The following is a 23,592-nucleotide window of genomic DNA, read 5'->3' as shown; positions in this document are numbered from 1 at the left end:
ACTGTTTACTGCCTAGATAGGAGATCACCCAGAGCTACCAGGGTTGTAGCCTGGAATGTTGAAAACCACCAAGGATGAAGGATTGAGAGCGAACCATTTCTGATTGCTGCCAAGAAACAACATTAATATGTCCATGAAACATCCAGAAATCAAGCCCAGTTTTAATTATGTTTTAAACTGTGTTTATATTAAATATAAATTTTTCTATTATTTTCTATCATTCTATTATTATTAATTATCTTAAGTGATATCCTCTGGTGAGAAAAGTGGAGTATAAGTTCAATAAGCAAATAAATGACTTTGACCTTCTCTTTGTATGCACTCGTTTAACCTTCTGGGTAATCTTGGAATGTAATAAGATGTCATCTTGACTCCGTTATTATAGTGTAGGAGGAACTTCCACTCCTGACCAAAGAAATGTTACCTGAAGACTCTTGATGATGAAAAGTACAAAGATTGTTCTCATTTGCTTTGTGCCTTGTTTGTACTCTCCACCTACCCACTTCATACACCTTCAATATTTTGCATCGATGTAACAATGGGAGCTGAATCAGCTGATGGACAACAGAGAGGAGTTACAGAAAAAAGGCAGAGGGAAGGGAGGGTGATGGGAGATCTCGTGGGAAAGAAATGGAGGCCAAGGGATAACCTGTTAATATTTAGATTAACACTCCATTAGCGTGGCATCTTTATTTCTTCCCAACTATGTTCAAAGAGGTAAATTACTGTAGCTGTACATCTCCATCAGTAAACAAGTTTATGGGTATTATCCATCCTGTGCTTTAGTTAAATAGCAATAGCAATAGCACTTAGATTTATATACTGTTTCATAGTGTTTTACAGCCCTCTCTAAGTAGTTTACAGAGTTAGCATATTGCCCCCCCCCCCAAATCTTGAGTCCTCATTTTACCGACCTCAGAAGGATGGTTCAACCTCAGGCCAGTGAGAATCGAACTGCTGAACTGCAATCAGCCAGCAATAGCTTGCAATACTGGATTCTAACCACTGCACCACCATGAAATATATTGGAAGATTTCCATGTCATCAAAGTTTCTATTCCTAACTTTTTAAAATCAACCTGAAGTTGATCTATAATTGTCTTCAGCTCTGCAAACTCAAAACTTTTGAAGTGAGGGCAAAGTCAGAGAGAAACCAATGGGAAAGTTGGAGGAATGGTTCACTTCAGTGAGAGAACAGGCGGCAGGCCAGCTATAACCAATGTAGAGCTAAGTACTCCTAAGTGTAAAGAATAGCTTTGCGGTAATTTCAGATGCTCCACAGCTAAGCCAGTGTTAGACTGATTCATCTCCCAGACAGCTGACTTTGTGAGATCAGACAGGTCCAGGCGTCATTTGAAATAGCACCAAGATTCCATGTGAAAGTGCCCAAGAGAGGTATCTTTTAAATAGAAAAGATGGAGTCAGTGGTTCACCTGGTGGAGGAAACCCTTTTATGCTTCTGAGAATGTGGATCTATAGCCCAAGAAGCATGTACTATCCAGTACTTGAACTAATTCCTGAACTAAGCAATCCATTTTTCTGTTTCTTTTGCTGTTTCCTAGATAGAAAAAACTCTCCGCTTTAATAACAAATGGAAACTTTCTGGAATCCAGAAGATTTATTACAATTCCCTAATAAAAATTGTGGGCGGATTTGGTACAAATCCAGGGAAGTTGATCTGGCCAACCAGTCTGACAACAAACCTTGAAGGTGATTTGGTAGTGAAAGACAGCGGTACGGGGAATATCCAGATCTACAGCACTGATGGTCGTCCTAAACAACGCTTTTCATATGGATTCGAACCAGTAAAAGGACTGGGAGATATCACCTGCATGAAAAATGGTGTGTTACTTGTGACCAGTGGGACTAAGATCATCCAGCTCTTCTCTAAGGATGGGGACCTGATCCATGAACTGAAGTCTCCCAAAATCACCTGGCCTTATTCATATGGGATAACGGTCCTGAAGTCCAATAAAATTGCAGTGTCTGACTGGACCAATGGAGGAAAAGTCAACATCATTGGAGTGGACTGGAGAATGAATGCCATACTAAAGACACAGTCAATAGAGGGATTCAACAGGCCAGTGCGTATGGCTGTCAATGAGGTATGATTGGATGACCAAAAAGGTAAAAAGTTTGCTCAACATTCATAGAAGGATTGGTAGCAGAGAAGGTATAGCATTTTAGCATAGACGTATAAGGATAGTAATGCAAATAACAACCACATTTGGAGGCCCAGAAAATGAGACAGTATTCTATCTAATATGCTTGTGTTCTCCTGAAATTCTTATTTAAATCTGTTATGAGAGCATCCCAGCTGGTTTGGGTCCTAACTAGTACTATTTGCAATTTCCAATGTGTCACTCCACTAGATGACTGTCAGTGGATTTTAGTGTCAAAGCTACTGAAAAGAACAGTCTTACTTTCTATGGAATAATCCATATATATTGGTCATCTCCAGCCAGATACTATAGGTAGTCCTCAATTACAACAGTTCATTTCGTCACAGTTCAAAGTTACAACAGCACTGAAAAAAGTGTCTTATGACCATTTTTCACAATTAAGATTCTTGCAGCATCCCTATAGTTATGTGATTAAGATTTGGATGCTTGGCAACTGGTTCATATTTATGACGGTTCCAGTGTCCCAGGGTCATGTAATCATCTTTTGCAATCTTCTGACAAGCAAAGCCAATGGGGAATCCATATTCACTTAACAACATTAAGTTAGTAACGTTATGTTACTAATTTAATAACTGCAGTGATTCACTTAACGTATGTTGCAAGGAAAGTCATAACATGAAGCAATACTCATTTAACAAATTTCTCACTTAGCAACATAAATTTTGGGCTCAGTTGTGGTCATACGTTAAGGACTTCCTGTGTAGTATCTTGTCCCTACTTGGATCAGCCTCAGGAAGGAGGATATGCTTTTTATAGACTCACGTAAACTTACTGTAGTTAACCAACATAGTTTTGTTTTGTTTTTATTTCTCACCATCTACTCAGAATGAAGACATGCTGGTTGCAGAAGGGCAACTGTTTGGAAGGTTTCAAGGCTGCTGCATCAAAATTATTGACAGGGATCGAAGCCTGAGAAAGACCATAGGTCCCCATCATGGGAAAAAATTCAGTTTTGAAAACCCTTCTGGAGTCACCGTGGATGGTCATGGAAACTTCTTAGTTTCCGATCAAGGTCAAAACTGTGTTGTGATGTTTAATCCTGATTCAACCCTCTGTGATGTTGTGGTGAGTGAGGGCTTGCAAGGACCAAACGATATCACCATCTTGGACCACGGGTTGATAGCTGTAGCTGACTGTTATAACCACTGTGTTAAACTCTTCAGGTACAAGTAAGGCACCAACCTCTTTCTGCAGCAATGGAATAAATATAACAAACACGCGGATAATGGAATCAATGTGAACAATCATAGCTAAACATACAGTGGCACATTCACATCCCTTAGAAATGTGGGGAGGGATCTAGATCACAAAAGGAGTGGATTGTTAGACAGCTTTTCCCACCCTGCAGTCATAAAGTCCTGGGAAAGTAGCACCTTTCCCAGAATGAGTAAGGAACTGATCTCTAAATTATCTTTAAATGATCTATTGACTTGCAAGCAGAAAAAAAATCCAGAAAGTATCACTGATTTGTGAGTTTTATTTGCAACAACTCGAAATTCACCAGCTCTTACAGATGGAGAGATATTATTTTCTATCTGTAATCTATCTCTTCTGATCACCCCCCCCCCCCAATCCATTAAGGATTATAGGATGTTTTGATCACAGATATTAGATGACCTCCACCAATTGCTCTTAGTATGAACCTTGAAAATTTTGACACTAATTAATGCAAAAGGTTGGAAAATAAAATCCCTTAAAATCTCCAAGAGCCACTGGAGAGGGTGTACAATGTATATACATAAGTACCACAACACTATGGGATAGGGTTATGTTTTCCCATGCTATTTTCTTTTGGAGGGGAGGGGAATCCTTTTCTCTTATGTTTTGCATCCTATTAGATGAAACCTAGGAGTAATTTGTCACTAATAAGATGAATAATAATCAGATGGAGATAAATCAGGAAGCTGGTTGCACCTTTTCTAATCAACACAATGTATTAAAGGCACGAACTCTCATGAGTTGGAGTTCACTTCATCAGATACAGAAAATAATCAAGTAATAAAGGATTCAAAAAGGAAATGAGGATAAAATGAGAAGACGGGTGGTTTATGCAAATACAGCTTTTGTATGAGACAGGATACAAGTCCCTCATCAATAAGCAGTTGTAATGGATTTGTTAAGACCATCTAAGGATTTTGATGTATGTGAATTTAGTCATTTCTTGCTCTACAATATTAGCATATTTTTGTTCTCGGTAAAAGTGGGGAAAAGGAAAAAGTTGAGGTAAGCCAACATTTGATTTGCCCTTGCAAGAAAGTAGAACATTTGGTCTTATTGTTTCATAATGTTCTTGCAATAATTATGATATCATTTTCAGTACAGGCATTTTTTTGGCAATTTTTAGTTCCTTTATTTCTGAGGTCTGTCTGAGGGATTTTGCAGAAAAACCAAATGGTGAGTTTATTCCAACAATATTAGCAGTTACTTAAAAGTATATATTTGGAATACAATTATTTTCACCCTGTTCACTGATTCTATTCTGAATCCTAAAAAAATATGTATATGTGCATATCATTCTCTTCTGAACTCAAAACAAATTTGCTTTTTTATTTTTAAAAAAAACAGAAAAATTTGAAAAGCCAGTAATAAATTTCCAACATCTTCATTATTTTGACCCTTAAGACTTCCTTTTAAAACTGCTTTATAAATGGTTGTGATTGGGATGAACCACAAGGTTCAGGAGTGTGTTTATGGGAATTTTTGACCATTCTTCCAGAAGCGCATTTGTGAGGTCACACACTGATGTTGGACGAGAAGGCCTGGCTCTCAGTCTCTGCTCTAATTCATCCCAAAGGTGATCTATCAGGTTGAGGTCAGGACTCTGTGCAGGCCAGTCAAGTTCATCCACAGCAGACTCTGTCATCCATGTCTTTATGGACCTTGCTTTGTGCACTGGCTCACAGTCATGTTGGAAGAGGAAGGAACCAGCTCCAAACTGTTCCCACAAAGTTGGGAGCATGGAATTGTCCAAAATGTCTTGGTATGCTGAAGCATTCAGAATTCCTTTCATTGGAACTAAGGGCCAAGCCCAGCTCCTGAAAAACAACCCTGCACCATAATCCCCCCTCCACCAAACTTTACACTTGGCACAATGCAGTCAGACAGGTACTGTTCTCCTGGCACCCGCCAAACCCAGACTCGTCCATCAGATTGCCAGATGGAGAAGCGTGATTCATCACTCCAGAGAACGCGTCTCCACTGCTCTAGAGTCCAGTGGTGGCGTGATTTACACCACTGCATCCGACGCTTTGCATTGCACTTGGTGATGTATGGCTTGGATGCAGCTGCTCGGCCATGGAAACCCATTCCATGAAGCTCTCTGCGCACTGTTCATGAGCTAATCTGAAGGTCACATGACATTTGGAGGTCTGTAGCGATTGACTCTGCAGAAAGTTGGCGACCTCTTCACACTATGCGCCTCAGCATCCACTGACCCCGCTTCTTCAGTTTACATGACCTACCACTTCGTGGCTGAGTTGCTGTCATTCCCAAACACTTCCACGTTCTTATAATACAGCTGACAGTTGACTGTGGAATATTTAGGAGCGAGGAAATTTCATGACTGGATTTGTTGCACAGGTGATATCCTACCACAGTTCCACGCTAGAATTCACTGAGCTCCTGAGAGCGACCCATTCTTTCACAAATGTTTGTGAAAACAGTCTGCATGCCTAGGTACTTGATTTTATACACCTGTGGCCATGGAAGTGATTGGAACACCTGATTCTGATTATTTGGATGGGTGAGTGAATACTTTTGGCAATATAGAGTAATTAAAAACTAAACATCATTGCTTGGATTATATTCTTACTATTATGAACAAATATGCACAAATGCTTTCCCAACCATAAAGCCAAAATGGTGGTGTCCAGAGGCAGGCAAGTTTACTAGCCTCAATAAACCAGTTTCAAAGGAACATACCATATTTTTTATAAAATCACCTAATCTTTAAATTGCCATTAAAGTTTCTTTTATGGTCTTTTTTTAATTTTAACCCGGATATCAGCCACAATAGAGGACTTACACCATGTAGTACTTGAGGTAGAACTCTCCTATTTTGTTTTTATTTTTAATTTCTCATGACTGACATAAATGACTAGGATGTTCTTCTGGGCACTTCTCTCAGCTGGGAGCGCTATTCCTTAGAACAGCTATTAGAAGAGCACCATAGTACCATAGTATTTTTGTTGTATCTCATGGACGTGTATTTGAAAGCACTGTAAAGTTACATGCTGTCCCCATGACCACCTTGGAACCACTGATTGGATCCTGGATTAATATCACGCTTGGAGTGGTTTAATTATTAAATATATTAGGACCAACTCCTCCCTGATTTCAATGGTAATACCCTTGAATATGAGTAATTATTGTTTTTCAACATGTAAACATTGTGTGTTATTTTTATGGTGGGGAGGATATGTATTATTATGAACTGTAAGAGGGATCTTGGTATTTCAGTGCACAACCAATTAAACATGAGCCAGTGGTGTGCTGCATCTGCCAAAAAAGCCAATAGAGTCCTAGATGTATCATCAGAGGAATAGTATCAAGACCATGTGAAGTATTAGTACTATTTTACACTGCAATGGTAAGACCACATTGTGTCCACCTTCGATCACCATGGTATGATGTTGAGATTCTAGAAAGAGTGCAAAGAGGAGCAACAAAGATGATTAGGGGAATTGGAAGCTAAAATATATGAAGAGAAGGGCTAGGAGTGACATGTTAGTAGTCTTCTAAATTTTGAGGGGTTGTCACAGAGAAGAGGGGTTCAACCTATTCTCCTGTTGGAAGAAATGTCCTTCTGGGTTCAGCTCCAAGTGGAGAAAAAGACACTGGAAACATGGAGGCTGCTTGGAAAGATGGTTTAATGGTGGACAGGATCACAGGGCTTGAGCTCCTGAACAGAAAAGGGGGGTCACATGCTTCCAGATGTTGAGTAAAGAAGAGAGAGAAAAGGAGCTTGCTGAGTTTTATATACTCTCTGTTTGGTCCCACCTCTGTTTCCTGTTCCTGTGTAAGAAATGTATTCTGATGGATTGTCAGGCTCCCATGGGGCCATGCAGAGGCAACTCTCTAGGCTGTTTTGAATCCAAGTTTGGTTGAGCATTGCTTCTTCCCAGGTGCCCTGTGGTTAGATGGGTAAAGGGCTAATGCTATCATACCTTAATCCCATCACCCTGGAGCTGAAGGAGAGAGATCTTTGTTATGTAGAATAGACTATTTCAGGCATTTTAATGGCTCATTAAAAGGTGGGACTACTAAGAGTGAGTCTGTTTCCTGTCTAAAAACATGTTTCTCCATTTCTGATCCATAATATTCTGCCTTTCCAATATTTCCCAGGATATTTCATTTTTCTAGGAGAGGGGTAGGTTTTAACTTCCTACTCTCCAAAGCACCTGAGAGCATCTGAGTGCAAGAAATATTGGATGGAAGCTTATCAAAGAGAGATCCAATTAAGGAGAAATTTCCTGAGAACAAGTGAGAACAAGTACAGATAGTCCTCGACTTACAGCAGTTCATTTAGTGATTGTTCAAAGTTACAACAGCACTGAAAAAGTGACTAATGAGTGCTTTTTTACTTTTATGACTATTGTAGCAACCCCATGGTCACATGAGCAAAATTCAGACACTTGGTAACTGACTCATATTTATGACTCACTTTATGCAGTGTCCTGGGGTCATGTGATCACCTTTTGCCACCTTCTGACAAGCAAAATGAATGGGGAAGTCAGACTCATTTAACAACCATGTTATTAACAATAACTGATTCACTTAATAATTGTGGCAAGAAAGGTCTTAAATGGGGTGAAAGTGCCTTAACAAATGTCTCACTTAGCAAAAAGAAATGTTTGGCTCAATTGTGGATGTAAATTGGGGGCTACCTGTAATCAATGGAACGACTTGCCTCTAGAAGTTGTGGGTGCTCCATCACTGGAGGTTTTTAAGAAGAGGCTGGATAGCCATTTGCCTGGAATGGTATAAGGCCTCTTGTTTGAACAGGGGATTGGATTAGAACATCTCCAAAATCCCTTCCAACTCTAATTCTGTAATCTGAAGATGGAGGTTTTCTATCATGATATTCTTCAAAAGAAGTAAACATTAAAGGTAGCTTTTGAAATAAATCAATTATTTATTTTAACAAATCAGTGTTGGATTTATGTGGAAAACAGTGGTGGGTTACGGATCCCGTTCCAATCAGTACAGTTGGAATAGGCCTGGCATCACCCACATGGACGCACGTATGCATCATATCTGCCTGGGACGCCTCCGCAAGCCTCCACGATGCTCCAGCTGCTTGGCGGAGTGTCGCGCAGGCACCGTGCACATCACGCGAAAGCACCAAAGGTTTAAAGGACAGGTAAGGAGCTTGGGGCAGCCGGGTGGGCCCTCCGGAGCACTGTACTGGAACTCCGAGCAGGCTCCAGTACACCCGTACCAGGGCATACCACCTGCAACTCACAACTGGTTGCAAATCAACATCTCTCAGGCTGGGGGGTCAAACAGTACGCCCCTCAGACAGGGTTCGCAATTTGGGAGTCCTCCTGGACCCACAGCTGACTTTTGAACACCACTTGTCAGCTGTGACCAGGGGGGCATTTGCCCAGATTCACCTGGTGCACCAGTTGCGTCCCTACCTGAACCGGGAGGCCCTCACAACAGTCACTCGTGCCCTTGTGACCTCTAGACTGGACTACTGCAACGTGCTCTACATGGAGCAGCCCTTGAAGAGCATTCGGCGACTCCAGCTTGTCCAGAATGCAGCCGCGCGAGCGATCGTGGGTGCACCTCGGTTCACCCACGTAACACCTATCCTCCGCGAGCTGCACTGGCTGCCTATTGGTCTCCGGATACACTTCAAGGCGCTAGTCGTCACTTATAAAGCCCTTCATGGTATTGGACCTGGGTACTTGAGAGACCGCCTGCTGCCAATTACCAATTACCTCCACCAGACCGATTAGATCCCACAGACTAGGCCTCCTCCGAATTCCATCCGCCGGCCAGTGTCGACTGGCGACTACCCGGAGGAGAGCCTTCTCTGTGGCTGCTCCGACCCTCTGGAACGAACTCCCCGTGGAGATTCGCACCCTCACCACCCTCCAGGCCTTCCGCAAAGCCCTTAAAACCTGGCTGTTCCGACAGACCTGGGGCTAAAGAACCGTTGCCCCCATCTCAAATGGTATGATTGTTGCGTGTTTTTAAATCATGTATTGTTTTGTGTTGTTGTTAATTTGTCTGTATCCCCCTTCCCTGGTTTGAGTTGTGAGCCGCCCTGAGTCCCCCTCGGGGGGAAAGGGCGGCATATAAATGAAATAAATAAACATTCAAACATCTTTGTCTGTGCTGAATCCACACTCATAAATAACTCAAGACTGATGCCAATTTGGGAGAAATTCTTTACCACAATAGGACTTATTCTTGGGGAGGTGAGTATGGATGTAATGGGGCTGTAAATCTACAAACTAACACACACACATAGAATGAACTGTGCTAAACATCATAGAATCGATTTCTGAAGAAACATGCTAAGGATCACACTGTTGTCCATCCCAGATCATTTTTAAGCTGCTTTTCAACGAGAGAGATAATTCTCCAAATAAAAATGTGTGTCCCATGTCGGATTGTTAGAACTTCTGCCAGCTCTCTGTAGTAAATCTGTTCCTAGGTTATTTTTTCCAGGGTTACATTCACAAGCTTCTCCCATGGTGCATCACTTTTCATTTGTTTCCAGGAACATCAGATGGGGCTGCTTTTCAGATTATTGCTACAATTTACAAGCTGCAATGAAAGATGACTTGGGATGAAGCACTCAGGGAAACCATTTTTCTCATTTCTGCAGAAAAGGCACAGCTCACATTCATTCCGGTACATTAAGCCATTGCTCCCAGAAACAAGGTTGAGGTACAAAATTCAAATCAGTCAAAGGAAATAGTAGATACAGATGAGCTGCAAATATTAAGTAAACATAAAAGACAGTGGTTAAGAAGAAGTTTTGCTACTTAATCATCCTTAAATCCATCCCTAACCACCCCTAAAGAACTGTGGAGATTCTCAGTCATCCAGGCCATGGTTGTGCCAAAGGTGCTTTTTCAAGAGGCAACTGTACTTTCTGGTTCTTGGATGAGAAGCAAAATGTCTTCAAAGAAAAACCACAAAGTCCAGCTGTCTCTTGAAAAAGCATCTTTAGGACATCCCTAAAGGACTAGCTTTTTGTGATCATCCCAGGAATGCTGAGGACTCCTACCTCTGACTTCTCAAAATACTTTTAGAATGCTTTCTTGTGTAAAAGCACTGCCTACAATTTATAAAATCAGCCTAAAATGAATCAAAACTGATACCATTCTAACAACTGGATACTTTGTTTTTATCAAGTCATTTTCTTTCTTTAATTTAAACCTTGCGCATAATATTCTTCCCCATCCTCAATGCAACATATAGATTATTTGTTTACTTAGCAAATGTGTACATCATCCAACCTCCAAGGATTCCTGGAAGTATTTTAAATGCAACATACACCCCATTAACAAAAAAGTGGTTTGTATGTATATGTATACACACACACACACACACACACACACACACACACATCAATCAATGAATTGTGGCATGCTTACTTCTAACAGGCAGAAGCAGCTAAAAAGAGCTAAGCTGCAAAATATAAATAAGCATTTTAAATAGGAGAAAGTTTTTTACAATCAATCAAAGCAACAGCAAACGGCTCAAATTATAGTCAATGGAAGTTTAACAGACTCTTTTCAAATTGGAAAAGGTACAAGACAGGGTTGTCCCTTGTCTCCACTATTGTTTATTATAACTTTGAAAGTATTGCTGAACAAAATACGGGGCTTGGATGGTCTAAAGGGAATTAAGTTTAGGCAGCAAGAATACAGTGTGTGCTTTTGCGGATGACTTGGTTATAATATTGGATCAACCGCAGGAATCTAGTATGATCTTAATGAATACAATTAACCAATATGGTCAAGTGTCTGGCTTTAAGATAAATTTAGGGAAAACAAAAATACTAGCTATAAATATGAATACTAAACAAAAGGAAGAACTAGGAGGAATGATAGGATGTGAAATAGTTAAAAAGGTCAAATATCTGGGAGTTAATATTTTAACCTCAAATGGGAAATTATATAAGTATAATTATGAACCACTTTGGCATAGTATACAGACAGAGATGAAAAAATGGGACAAGTTGCAGTTATCTTTGTTGGGAAGAATAGCAGCAGTGAAAATGAATATCCTACCCAAATTTTTATTTCTTTTCCAAATGTGACCTATACTTAAAAAAGATGCGAATTTGCTAGAATGGAAGAAGGGTATTAATAAATTTGTATGGGCAGGAAAGAAGCTGAGAGTAAAGTTAAAAATAATGCAAGATGTGCGTGAGAGGGGAGGTTTGAAATTACCCAACCTAAAATTATATTATGATGCAGTAGTATTATTTGTAATCAGTGATTGGATTGATTTAACTAATGATAGGATACTTAATATCGAGGGACATGATTTGGTATATGGCTGGCATGCTTACCTGTTATACAACAAAAAAGTGGACATAAATTTTAAAAGTCATATTTTAAGGAATGCTTTATTGCGGGTTTGGAAAAAATATCAATATAAATTAAATGATAAGATACCCATGTGGGCAATTCCTAGACATGCAATAGAAAATATGAACATAGTACAAAAACAGGATAGAATTACTTACAGACAGCTTCTTACCCTAGAAAGGGGTGTGTTACAACTAAAACCCTTAGATGTATTAAAAGAGGAAAAGGTAATTCAAACATGGTTCCAGTATGGGCAGTTACAGACCAGGTGGAAAACAGATCAAAAAATTGGTTTCATGCAAGTTGAGGATAATCTATTTAAAAAAATAAGAGATCAAAGTTTAATGCATATAAAGAGGATACATAATGTATTAGTACAGATGGATTCCGAAACAGAATTAGTTAAAGATTGTATGATAAAGTGGGCTCAAAATATTGAAGAACCAATAATGTTGGACACATGGGAAAGAATCTGAAGTTGGACCTCAAGGGCCAAGTGGGCTTGCTGTTAACGTACCTGCCTCCCAACAGCGTTGCAGCAGCCCTCCCCTCGCTCCTCGAGTCAGTAGCTGAGCTGGCAGTTGAGTTCCCCAGGCTTATGGTTCTGGGGGATTTCAATCTGCCTTCGCTCGGTGAACACTCTGATGCGCAGGAGTTCATGGCTTCCATGACAGCCATGGGCTTGACCCAAGTAATTCGGGGCCCGACTCACTTGGCAGGTCACATGCTTGACCTCGTATTCCTCTCGGAGCTGTGGAGTTGTGATCTTGGTTTGAGGGGTAATGAGATCTTGCCCCTGTCATGGTCGGACCACTACCTACTGAGGCTTGACTTTCGGAGACCAAACCCCCACTGTAGGGAGGAGGAACCGATTAGGTGGTTCCACCCCAGGCGCCTTATGGACCCTTTGGGCTTTCAGACGGAGCTTGGAGTTATTCCTGATACCCTCATCCGCAGTCCGGCGGAGACTCTGGTTGCTGCCTGGAATTCAACAGCGACAGGGGCTCTTAACCGGATTGCGCCTTTACGGCCGATCCGAGGCAGTGGATCCAGGAGGGCTCCTTGGTTTACTGAGGAACTCCGGGAGATGAAGCGCCAAAAGAGATGCCTAGAGCAACGATGGAGATCCAGTAAGTCCGAGTCAGACCGAGCGCTTTTAACATCCAGCATCAGAGCTTACCTTCGGGCAATTAGGACGACAAAAAGGACACACATTGCCTCTCTGATTGCTTCCGCTGAGTCGCGCCCAGCCGCCTTGTTCAGGATAACCCGTTCCCTCCTAAACAGGAGGGATACGAGCGATCCTTTGCAAGGCAGAGCTGAGGATTATGTCCAATTCCTCGCGGATAAAGTTGCTCGGCTTCGGACGGACCTGGACTCCAATTGCGCAGAGCCAGCCGAGGCACCAGGGGAGAATCTGGAAGGACATCACTGGATTGATTTTCAAGCTGTTACCCCTGAGGACGTGGACAAGGCCATGGGAGCTGTAAGTGCCTCCACATGTGTACTGGACCCGTGCCCCTCCTGGCTGGTCGCTAACAGCAGGGAGGTGACACGGGACTGGATCCAGGCGGTTGTTACCACCTCCCTTCGGGAGGGGTTCTTTCCCCCCGCTCTAAAGGCGGCGGTGGTGAGACCCCTTCTGAAGAAGCCATCTTTGGATCCAGCCGTGTTAAACAACTATCGTCCAGTCTCCAACCTCCCCTTTGTAGGGAAGGTTGTTGAGAAAGTGGTGGCCTTTCAGCTCCGGCGGTCCTTGGAGGAAACCGATTATCTAGATCCCTTTCAGTCGGGATTTAGGCCTGGCTACAGCACGGAAACCGCTTTGGTCGCATTGATCGATGATCTCTGAGAGCCAGGGATGGAGGTTATGCTTCCGTCCTAGTGCTCCTTGACTCTCAGTGGCCTTCGATACCATCGACCATGGTATCCTTCTGCGATGACTGCGGGAGGTGGGGGTGGGAGGCACTGTCCTACGGTGGTTCTCCTCTTACCTCTCGGACAGGTCGCAGTCGGTGTTGGTCGGAGGGCAGAAGTCGATCCCTAGGCCCCTGAATTATGGAGTGCCGCAGGGTTTGGTCCTGTCACCCCTCCTGTTTAATATCTACATGAAGCCGCTGGGTGAGATCATTCGACGGCACGGGATAAAATACCATCAGTATGCGGACGATACGCAGCTGTATCTGTCCGCCCGGTGCCAATTCAATGAAGCAGTTGACATGATGTGCCAGTGCCTCAAGGCTGTTAGGGACTGGATGGGGGTTAACAAGCTTGTTCTCAATCCGGATAAGACCGAGTGGCTGGTGTGTTTCCCTCCTACTAATTGGCCAAGTTTTCCATCTCTCAGGCTGGGGGGTCAAACAGTACGCCCCTCAGACAGGGTTCGCAATTTGGGAGTCTTCCTGGACCCACAGCTGACTTTTGAACACCACTTGTCAGCTGTGACCAGGGGGGCATTTGCCCAGGTTCGCCTGGTGCACCAGTTGCGTCCCTACCTGAACCGGGAGGCCCTCACAACAGTCACTCGTGCCCTTGTGACCTCTAGACTGTACTACTGCAACGTGCTCTACATGAGGCAGCCCTTGAAGAGCATTCGTAGACTTCAGCTTGTCCAGAATGCAGCCACGCGAGCGATCGTGGGTGCACCTCGGTTCACCCACGTAACACCTATCCTCCGCGAGCTGCACTGGCTGCCTATTGGCCTCCGGATACGCTTCAAGGCGCTAGTCGTCACTTATAAAGCCCTTCATGGTATTGGACCTGGGTACTTGAGAGACCGCCTGCTGCCAATTACTTCCACTAGACCGCTTAGATCCCACAGATTAGGCCTCCTCCGAATTCCATCCGCCGGCCAGTGTCGACTGGCGACTACCCGGAGGAGAGCCTTCTCTGTGGCTGCTCCGACCCTTTGGAACGAACTCCCCGTGGAGATTCGAACCCTCACCACCTTCCAGGCCTTCCGCAAAGCCGTTAAAACCTGGCTGTTCCGACAGGCCTGGGGCAAAAGAGCTGTTGCCCCCGTCTCGAATGGTATGACTGTTGTGTGTTTTTTAAATTATGTATTGTCATGTTTGTTTGTTTTTATTTTTTGTCTGTACCCCCCCCCCTTCCCAGATTTGATTTGTCAGCCGTCCTGAGTCCCCTTCAGGGGGAAAGGGCGGCATATAAATATAATAAATGAAATGAAATGAAATCTGGGTAAGAAATGTGAAATTTACACAAGCCCAAAATCTGAGAGAAAATTTTTACAAAATGTTCTATAGATGGCATTTAGATCCTAAAAAGTTGGCTTCTATGTATTCAAATTTACAACCCAAATGTTGGAGATGTGGTTCTCTCGATGCTACATATTTCCATATATGGTGGACTTGTCAAAAGGTTAAGGCATTTTGGATAAAAATATGGTGGATTATACAAAATATTCTTTAAAAAATGATAAAGTTTACTCCTCAGTTATTTTTGTTAGGTATAATTACTGACTGTACAGCGGTAGAGATTAACTTGATTTTGCACTTAATAACGGCAGCAAGATTGTTGGTGGCGCAACACTGGAAGAAAGAAGACTTGCCTACAATCCAAGAATGGACATTGAAAGTCACAAATTTAGCCGAGATGGCTAAAATATCTGCATATCTTAAGGACTACTCAAATGAGAGAGATAAACGAGACTGGAAAAAATGGATTGATTATATACAAAATAAATACGGGACTAAGAAATTCCAGATAGCCTATGCTTAAGATCAGGAATGATTTAAATTGTTTAAAGTTAGTTTAGCAAGGAGGAGCTAAGTTCAATGTAAAGATGTTATTAATTTCTCATTCCTTCCCCCCCCCCCAATATATCTTAGACTGTGTTTGTTAAAAATCTATACCGTGTACGGGTTCTGGGAAGCCGGGGGGGGGGATAGGTTGTGGGGGGTCAGGGGGGAGGGTGGGGGGAGGGATATATATCAGGTTAGATGAGATGTGTTAGATTTCAATGTAATTTGACACCACATGTATACTGTTTCTTTTTTTTTCTTCTCTTTCTTTATTTTATATTCTTACTACTATTGCTATTATTACTTTTTCTTTAAAAATAGGATAGGCTAAGCATATTGACATGTAGCGGAAATACACCAAGGAGAGGAGGAGTGGGAAAGAAGAAAGATGGGCAGAGAGGGATGGGAGAGAGGGTGGGAAGATGAGAAGGATGGGGGGGGAGTGGATTGTGGAGAGAGGAGTGAAGAGGGGGAGGGGAAGTAGAGTAGAGGGGGATGATGGAAGGAAGATAGAAAGTTGGAGGGTGGTAGAAGAAAGAGGTGTATGGACAGCAGAAGAGCTATAATGGGTTTCTATTTTGGGGGGCATTGTTGACAAGAGGAACTGATGTAATTATTATTTAATACTATATGATATGGCTATGTATAGTATACAGATGAGTGTGTGTTATGAAAATAAAATAAAAAAAATTATAAAAAAATAAGCATTTTAATATTTTCTAGGGCTCTTGAGCATTTGTGTGCCAGGTAAATTGTATAAAATGCCCATGATGTCTAGCTCCAACTGCTCTTAATGCCAGGCCACTAATTTTTTTTAAAGGACAGCGTTCTCATTTGAGATATCATAGGAAGTTTGAAGCAAGCTCTCTGTACAAGAGAACAGCAATTATTATTATTTTTACATCTCCCTCCCTGTGCTAGACTGTGGATGCAAAACTCTTTTTAACTCCTGGCAATATTGTCACATTAAAAATAGCAAAACCATTTAAGCATGTGATACAGTGTAGATATGGCATAAACAAGAGCTACCAGTACCCTAAAGAACACTCCAACCCCCCAGTGCCAGCAGCTTTAAAAGAAATGTTTATTGTCTATAGTCACCTATTCAATTTTTCATGTATATTTGACATGCAGTTCTCAAGTCTTTTAGCACATTGTTTGATAGAATTCAAATTGCTACACCAAGCCCCATGACATCCCAATATGCTTGAAGATTCCATTTTAAACAATTTAACAGTTTATTTCTGCTAGAACAAGCCAAAGACTAACTTAGTCTATCATCCTGTTCTTCAGAAATGCCAACCAGATATCCTGGTAATTATACAAGCAAGAGTTTTGCAATCAACTTATGCATTTAAAAGGCATGCTGCCTCTGATCCTGGAAATAGCATTTAACAATCAGGACATTGCAGTCAGTAATCCTTTCTTATTGTTCAAGTTGGGTTTGTTTTTTTATAGTATGTCTTTTATAGGTTTTTTTTTTACTATTTTAGAGTATGATCTTTTATGGTATTTTAAAGTCTGGTTCACTCGACCAGGCTTCCATTTTATATTAAACTTAAGCCAGTACTACAATTCTCATTATTCTCTGCCTATTTTTGAAAACCATGATGCTGAAAGGTACAAGCAGGGGAACTGTTTTATGTTCTTCCTTTTCATTGTGACAAATGTGGGAGAAAACACTTGTGAACCTCCTGCCATTAAATTAAAAAAAGTTGTCTGACCAGAGAAAAAGAATTTATTAAAGATGTCTGCAACCCAACTCTCAGCAATTCCTGGCAGCTCACAAGTCAGACAAAGAAATTACAATAAAATCGATAAAACGTAAAACATAAAGATAAATGATGACAAGTGCAATGAAGCAAGAGGTCTCATTTCCCTTCACAGAAGGCATGGGTGACGAGTCAGGCCTTCAGAGCTTTCCTAAACAAGAGCAGGGGGGGGGGGAGCATCCAGATCCTTGGGGGACCCTGAAGCACGCCAACCCTGCAGGATCAAATTGGCCAGGCAGATGTTATGGGAGACAGATGGTCCCTCAAGTAACCAGGCTTTCTGTCATGTAATAATTTAATTTGCCAGCTGCTCCTTGCACGGCTCACCAAGTCTTGTTATCTTGTTAAGATTTCCATCTTTGCTATTCAAAGAAGCAGCCTTAAAGCAAAGTTGAAGTTGTACTCAGAAGCAACAAGTTACCAGTGAGATGAGAATACTAAAACTAACAAGATAGAAGCAACATTTAATGAACTACAGAGAAGAACTAGCACAAACATTTATTAAATTTTGTATGCCTAACAAAAATACAATCCTGTATACCAACCAAATGCAGGTATTTACTTGTTATTGGAAAGACTGCCAGTTTCCCTTTGAATCGGTCAAGCTGATTTGACCTTTTAGGCTTGGTGCTCTGAGTTCCTTCTATCAGGACCCTGGAAGCTCACCTTCTCTGGTGCAGCACCTGCTCTCTCTGGAAAGAGGTCCCCCCAAGATCTGGATGACACCCCCCCCTCCCAATCTCATTTATTGAATTTATTGAATTTCATTTCATTTGAATTTGAACCTGCTGGTGTTTCAAAGAGTTTTGAAAACCTGGCTCTTCTCCGGTCTTCAGAGAGAGTAACTGAATGTCCCTTTCGGTATTGTGGATTATTTTCCTGCCTTGCGGTCTGATTTTCTCATCCTTGTCATGTTTACTCATACTTTTGTCTCACTGTTTTTCTTCTTTTTAATTTTTTATATCTAGACCACCAGAGTCAGGCATCATATGAATTCAATAAATTATTATTTATTTATAGACAGGAATAACAACAGTAACAACAAAAAAGCTTACACGTCTTGATAGTTTTCTTCCTCCATATCCTTCTGGGTTCCTCTCTGCATGCATATGAAATCAAAAATCATACACTTTAACTTGTGTAAACATCACATTGTTGATTCAGCTTTGTAAATCTTTCATTATGGTCCCAAACACAGCAGTACTGACAGTGATGGGCATGCCTCAGAGTACTCATGTTGTCAGCCTTACCAGGCAGACCAAATACAAAGATAACAGAGAAGCTAATTCTAATTTATTGTAAAGCTGCATTAACAGAATGTAGTCCAGAGGTGGTATTTAGCAGGTTCTGACCAGTTCTGGAGAACTGGTAGCAGAAATTTTGAGTAGTTCGGAGAACCGGTAAATACCATCTCTGACTGGCCCCATCACAATTTTGCAGTAACCTTCTCCTGGAGTGAGGAGAGAATGAAGCAGTGGTGGGATTCAAATTCTTTTTACTACTGGTTCTGTGGGCATGACTTGGTGAGTGGGACATGGCTTGGTGGGTGTGGTGGGTGTGGCAGGGGAAGGTTACTGCAAAATCCCCATTTCCTCCCGATCAGCTGGGACTTGGGTCATAAATACGAACCAATCACCCAGCATCCAATTTTTTTTCCACGTGATTATGGGGCTGCTGCAAAGGTCATAACTATGAAAAACAGTCATAAGTCACTTTTTTCAGTACCGTGGTAACTTTCAATGGTCACTAAAGGAACTGTTGTAAATCGAGGACTACCTGTATAGCTGTGTTAAAGACACAGCTATTTGAAAATGAAAGGGAATTCTGGGAGTTGAAGTCCACACATCTTAAGAGTTACTAAGGTTCAGAAGCACCTGTATATAGGAACAGAGCTTCACACAACGGAATCTTTATCTTTTATGAACAATTTGATGAAAGTATAATAAAATAAGCAAATCAAGAGTTTCCCTCTCACCCAATTTTTTTAAAAAAATCACGTATCCATTCCTACAGAAGTTTCAATCTCTTGTCTAAAGAGCAAAAGAGAGCAATTCCCTCAAGATTAAAAAAAAAATCAGTGACAAGCTGACCATCAGCTGCAAATCCCAGGCATAAATTAAAATAGCATGGATATTTGCTGCTTATTTATCGTAGATGCAGTTTTATATTCTAGATGTAGACTGTCATTCCCCATACATTCTTCACATATATGGGCCCCAATCTTGTAAAGAAATTTATATAATTATTTGTATTACTGAACGAAGATTGATGTGAATTTGTTTCATAACTGTGGAAACTGGGACTTTTACTTTCAAACAGAATTACTGTATTTGTATTTTTGTATTTGTTTATTATTTATAGGCCGCCCTTTTCCCTGAGGGGACTCAGGGCGGCTCACAATTTATAGGGAGGGGAATACAAGACGAGACATGAGACAATACATAAGTAAAAGTAAAACACAACATTCATTCATCATTCGGGTGGGGACGGATTAGAATCTTTATCCCCAGGCCTGACGGGATAGCCAGGTCTTGAGGGCTGTGCGGAAGGTCTGGACGGTGGTGAGGGTGCGAATCTCCACGGGGAGATCGTTCCAAAGGGTCGGAGCTACTACTGAAAAGGCTCTCCTCCGCGTAGTTGCCAGTCGACACTGACTGGCAGATGGAACTCGGAGGAGGCCTAATCTGTGCGATCTAATAGGTCGTAGGGAGGTAATTGGCAGGAGGCGGTCTCTCAAGTACTCAGATCCACTACCATGGAGGGCTTTATGGGTGGTAAGTAGCACCTTGAAGTGCACTCGGAGATCAACAGGTAGCCAGCGCAGCTCGCGGAGGATAGGTGTTATGTGGGCGAACCGCGGTGCGCCCACAATCACTCGCGCGGCCGCATTCTGGACTAGCTGAAGCCGCCGGATGCTCTTCAAGGGCAGCCCCATGTAGAGCACGTTGCAGTATTCCAGCCTAGATGTCACAAGGGCCCGAGTGACCGTTGTGAGAGCCTCCCGGTTCAGGTAGGGTCGCAACTGGCGCACCAGGCGAACCTGGGCAAATGCCCCCCTGGTCACAGCCGACAGGTGGTGGTCAAAGGTCAGCTGTGTGTCCAGGAGGACTCCCAAGTTGCGAACCCTGTCTGAGGGGTGTAAAATTTGGCCCCCCAGCCTGAGTGATGGAACACTAGCCAAATTATTGGGAGGGAAACACAACAGCCACTCGGTCTTGTCCGGGTTGAGTACCAGTTTGTTAGCTCTCATCCAGTCCCTAACGGCTTCGAGACCCCGGTTCATCACGTCCACCGCTTCATAGAGTTGGCACGGGGCGGACAGATACAACTGGGTATCGTCCGCGTATTGGTGGTATCTTAGCCCGTGCCTCCGAATGATCTCGCCCAGCGGTTTCATGTAGATGTTAAATAGTAGGGGGGATAAGACCGAACCCTGCACTTCTTGTCACGCAAACTTATCTTTTTGGATTCCCTTTGTTATTCTAAATGTGTGGCCAATGAAATAAAAACATCACCATTGTATAGTTACCACCTACGTGTGAACGTAGCTGAAAGCATTTATTTGTAGATGGGCCAATTCTTCATATTATTCTTTTCAAGACAGGCAGCAACAGTTTTATCTAACATTTTAATAAGAGAACTTCATACAGATCCTATAATTAGTTTTATTTGTAGAAGCCAATCTATACAAAGTTAAATTCAGTTGCTCCTAAAAGATTTTTTTAAAAAGATTAATCGTTTCATATTAATATTTAATATAACCTGAAATTTCTGGAAAATCTGTATTGCTGTATACTAATTGTTGCAAGAGAAATTTTGCACAGTAATAATACAAAATGAGGAACAACTATAAGTTACAATTATAGTGTACTTTTATACTGGCCTTTACAGCTATTATTTGTTCAATGTATTATATAGCCACACATCTCATCTTATGGTAGGTGGCTTACAATAAAATAAATAAAATGCAAAATGGGGGTGGGGGGGAGAGATAAATGCTGGAACAGTATCCCCACAACTTTCACAATGAGGAAGAACATAGCCTTTTCTTATGTTCACATAAGAAAGAAACCAGATATATTCTGTAATTAGACCACCACTTAGTTGATACTACTAAAAACAGAAGTAGTGAGTTTATTTCTGGATTCTCTTTGCTGAACAGACCTAAAAATAGCCCCCTATGATTTTTCCAGTTACAATTTGAGAAGCATATTTACATTATACATTTTAAAAGGCAGCAGCAAAGATGCAATCATTGTGCTACGTTTCTAAGCATTAGCAATCCCTCATTTCAGTTAAAACGTGATTAAAAACACAATGGATAGATATAAATATAATTAAATAATACTCTGATTTAAAATAATGGCAAAAGTTATAGTGACATATGGCATTCCATGCTTTATGATTGTGATTCAAATGAAATATTACAGTGAAGATTATGCTAACAAGTTAATTAACCAATTTCATGGCATAAAGGTATAATCCTTTATAAAATGTCCTAAATATATGTAGAAAAAATAAAGAGGCAATAGCAGTAGAACATGAGCAAATAGTTAAAAGTGTGATCCATTTAAGGATTTAGTATTAGGTATTTTGTCATATTTATACTAGCTGTCTCTTCCAAAATCCAGTGCCTAGATATCACTGGACTACAATTTCCATTATGCTTACTCAGCACGCTTATAGATAAGGGATTTTATAATGTAACTTCTGTGGAGACAGGATTGTCTTATCAGCTTTTTCCAGGCTAAAATAATCCCCAGTATGACAGCATTTAAAGAAGTCCAGGACTTACCAATCAAAACAGTGAAATACAGGCAGAAGAATATAGTTATGCAGTTTTTAATATTCATTGCTGAGGGTGACCAGATTAATTAAAAGTTTTATTTTTCAATATTGTTTTAATGTAGCTATTAGATATGCTTTCCTCAAGACAAAATACACAATGACCAAAGGAACAGAAATTAGTCCTATTATGTATTTTTGATTTTTTTTAACCATTTCATTTCCCACTGGCTAAGCAACACTAGCAATTTGCCACTTTTGAAGAAACGGAACTATATATATATATATATATTGGATGGATATATATATATATATCCATCATATATATATATATATATATATATATATATATATATATATATATATATATATATATATATATATATATATATATATATATCCATCATATATATATATATATATATATATATATATATATATATATATATATATATATATATATATATATATATATATATATATATATATATATATAGTCACAACCCCTGGTAAGCCCCAATTATGGGAGGAAGCTAACTGCTTCCATCATCTGTCAATCGGCTCATCACAAGAGTCCATCACGACAGAAACCCAATATTTTTACTGTTGCCTTTGTTATATTTGTGTTTTATTTGTGCTGATAAATAAATAAAGGGAATCTCCCTTTATTTATTTATCAGCACAAATAAAACACACACACACACACATACACATACACACATATATATATGAGTTGAGACTGTGATTCTAGTAATCACAGCAAAGTTAACTGTGATTACTTTAATCACAGTTTCTCGATCGATCTACATTACTGAGTTCAGTGTTTCTCCATTTTGGCAATTCTAAGATGTACAGACTAAAACTCCCAGAACTCCCTAGCCAGCATGCTGACTTCTGGGTTCTGGGAATTGAAGTCCACATTCTCTGATGGGTTGCCACAGTTGAGAAATATTGCGTTGACCCCATCAAAGACTGGGCACCGTACACTTATCTGAAACTCACCTGTCCAAAGCTGTCTGTGAACCCAGCTGTGTCGTCACCCAAAAAATTGGGCTACTAAAGAAATCTGCTGCTTTGAAGCAGAAACAGTAGATGAAAGTCTGTAGAGATTCTCAGTCATCCAGGTAATGGTTGTCCCAAAGGTTTTTTTTCAGGAGCCAACTGGACGTCTTGTTTTTTCTTTGAAGAAGTTTCACTTCTCATCCAAGAAGCTTCTTCAGCTCTCACAGGATAGTGGGGAATGGGAGGTTTTATATTCCTTGAAGACAGTTGGTCATTTGCATTCTTAATTTTAGAGGGTCGTTGAAGCACTTGGACTCTTGGAGGTTTATCTAGGTCCTGAATAGTATTACTTTTGGGACAACAGTAGATAAGTCCCCATATTTCTTACTAACAGCGGGAAAAACAGAAGGGGGGGGGAAACCTCTGAAATGAAATGAGAAAAGCTCATTTGTCTCAGTAGGCAAGTACACAGCAGGGCGTGTTAAAAGAGATTTCGGATGTGTGAAAGCAAAGGGAAAGGGCGACTCAAAGGC

At 41.0% G+C, this 23,592-nt stretch overlaps 1 protein-coding gene and 1 long non-coding RNA gene across 2 annotated transcripts; one reads left to right on the top strand and one right to left on the bottom strand.

Moving 5' to 3' along the window:
- The first annotated feature begins 600 nt into the window (after positions 1–600).
- LOC148045485 (E3 ubiquitin-protein ligase TRIM32-like) lies at positions 601–3,795 on the top strand. The gene is made up of 3 exons (XM_087715127.1): positions 601–717; positions 1,562–2,104; positions 3,008–3,795. The coding sequence occupies exons 1-3, from the start codon at positions 706–708 to the stop codon at positions 3,353–3,355; spliced, it is 903 nt and encodes a 300-aa protein (XP_087571253.1). The 5' UTR covers positions 601–705; the 3' UTR covers positions 3,356–3,795.
- A 5,770-nt stretch (positions 3,796–9,565) lies between these two features.
- Positions 9,566–23,577, bottom strand: LOC148045484 (uncharacterized). Its single transcript, XR_015696754.1, has 3 exons — positions 23,060–23,577; positions 10,798–12,847; positions 9,566–10,129 (listed from the first exon to the last, which is right to left on the bottom strand). It is a non-coding gene; the product is annotated as an uncharacterized LOC148045484 (long non-coding RNA).
- Between the last annotated feature and the right edge of the window lie 15 nt (positions 23,578–23,592).

Source organism: Thamnophis sirtalis, unplaced genomic scaffold, assembly GCF_051295495.1.
Source record: "Thamnophis sirtalis isolate CommonGarterSnake01/CBP01778 unplaced genomic scaffold, rThaSir2_p1.2 scaffold_5, whole genome shotgun sequence".
In the NCBI taxonomy this organism is placed as follows: domain Eukaryota; kingdom Metazoa; phylum Chordata; class Lepidosauria; order Squamata; family Natricidae; genus Thamnophis; species Thamnophis sirtalis.
The sequence above is the reverse complement of the archived record's forward strand: the minus strand, read 5'-3'. Positions and strand labels throughout refer to the sequence as shown.

What these genes read in the sequence shown, in the direction of transcription:
- LOC148045485 (XM_087715127.1), top strand. An exon ending in TGCGTATGGCTGTCAATGAG is followed by an intron (nt 2,105 to 3,007) that starts GTATGATTGGAT and finishes CCATCTACTCAG; the next exon opens with AATGAAGACATGCTGGTTGC.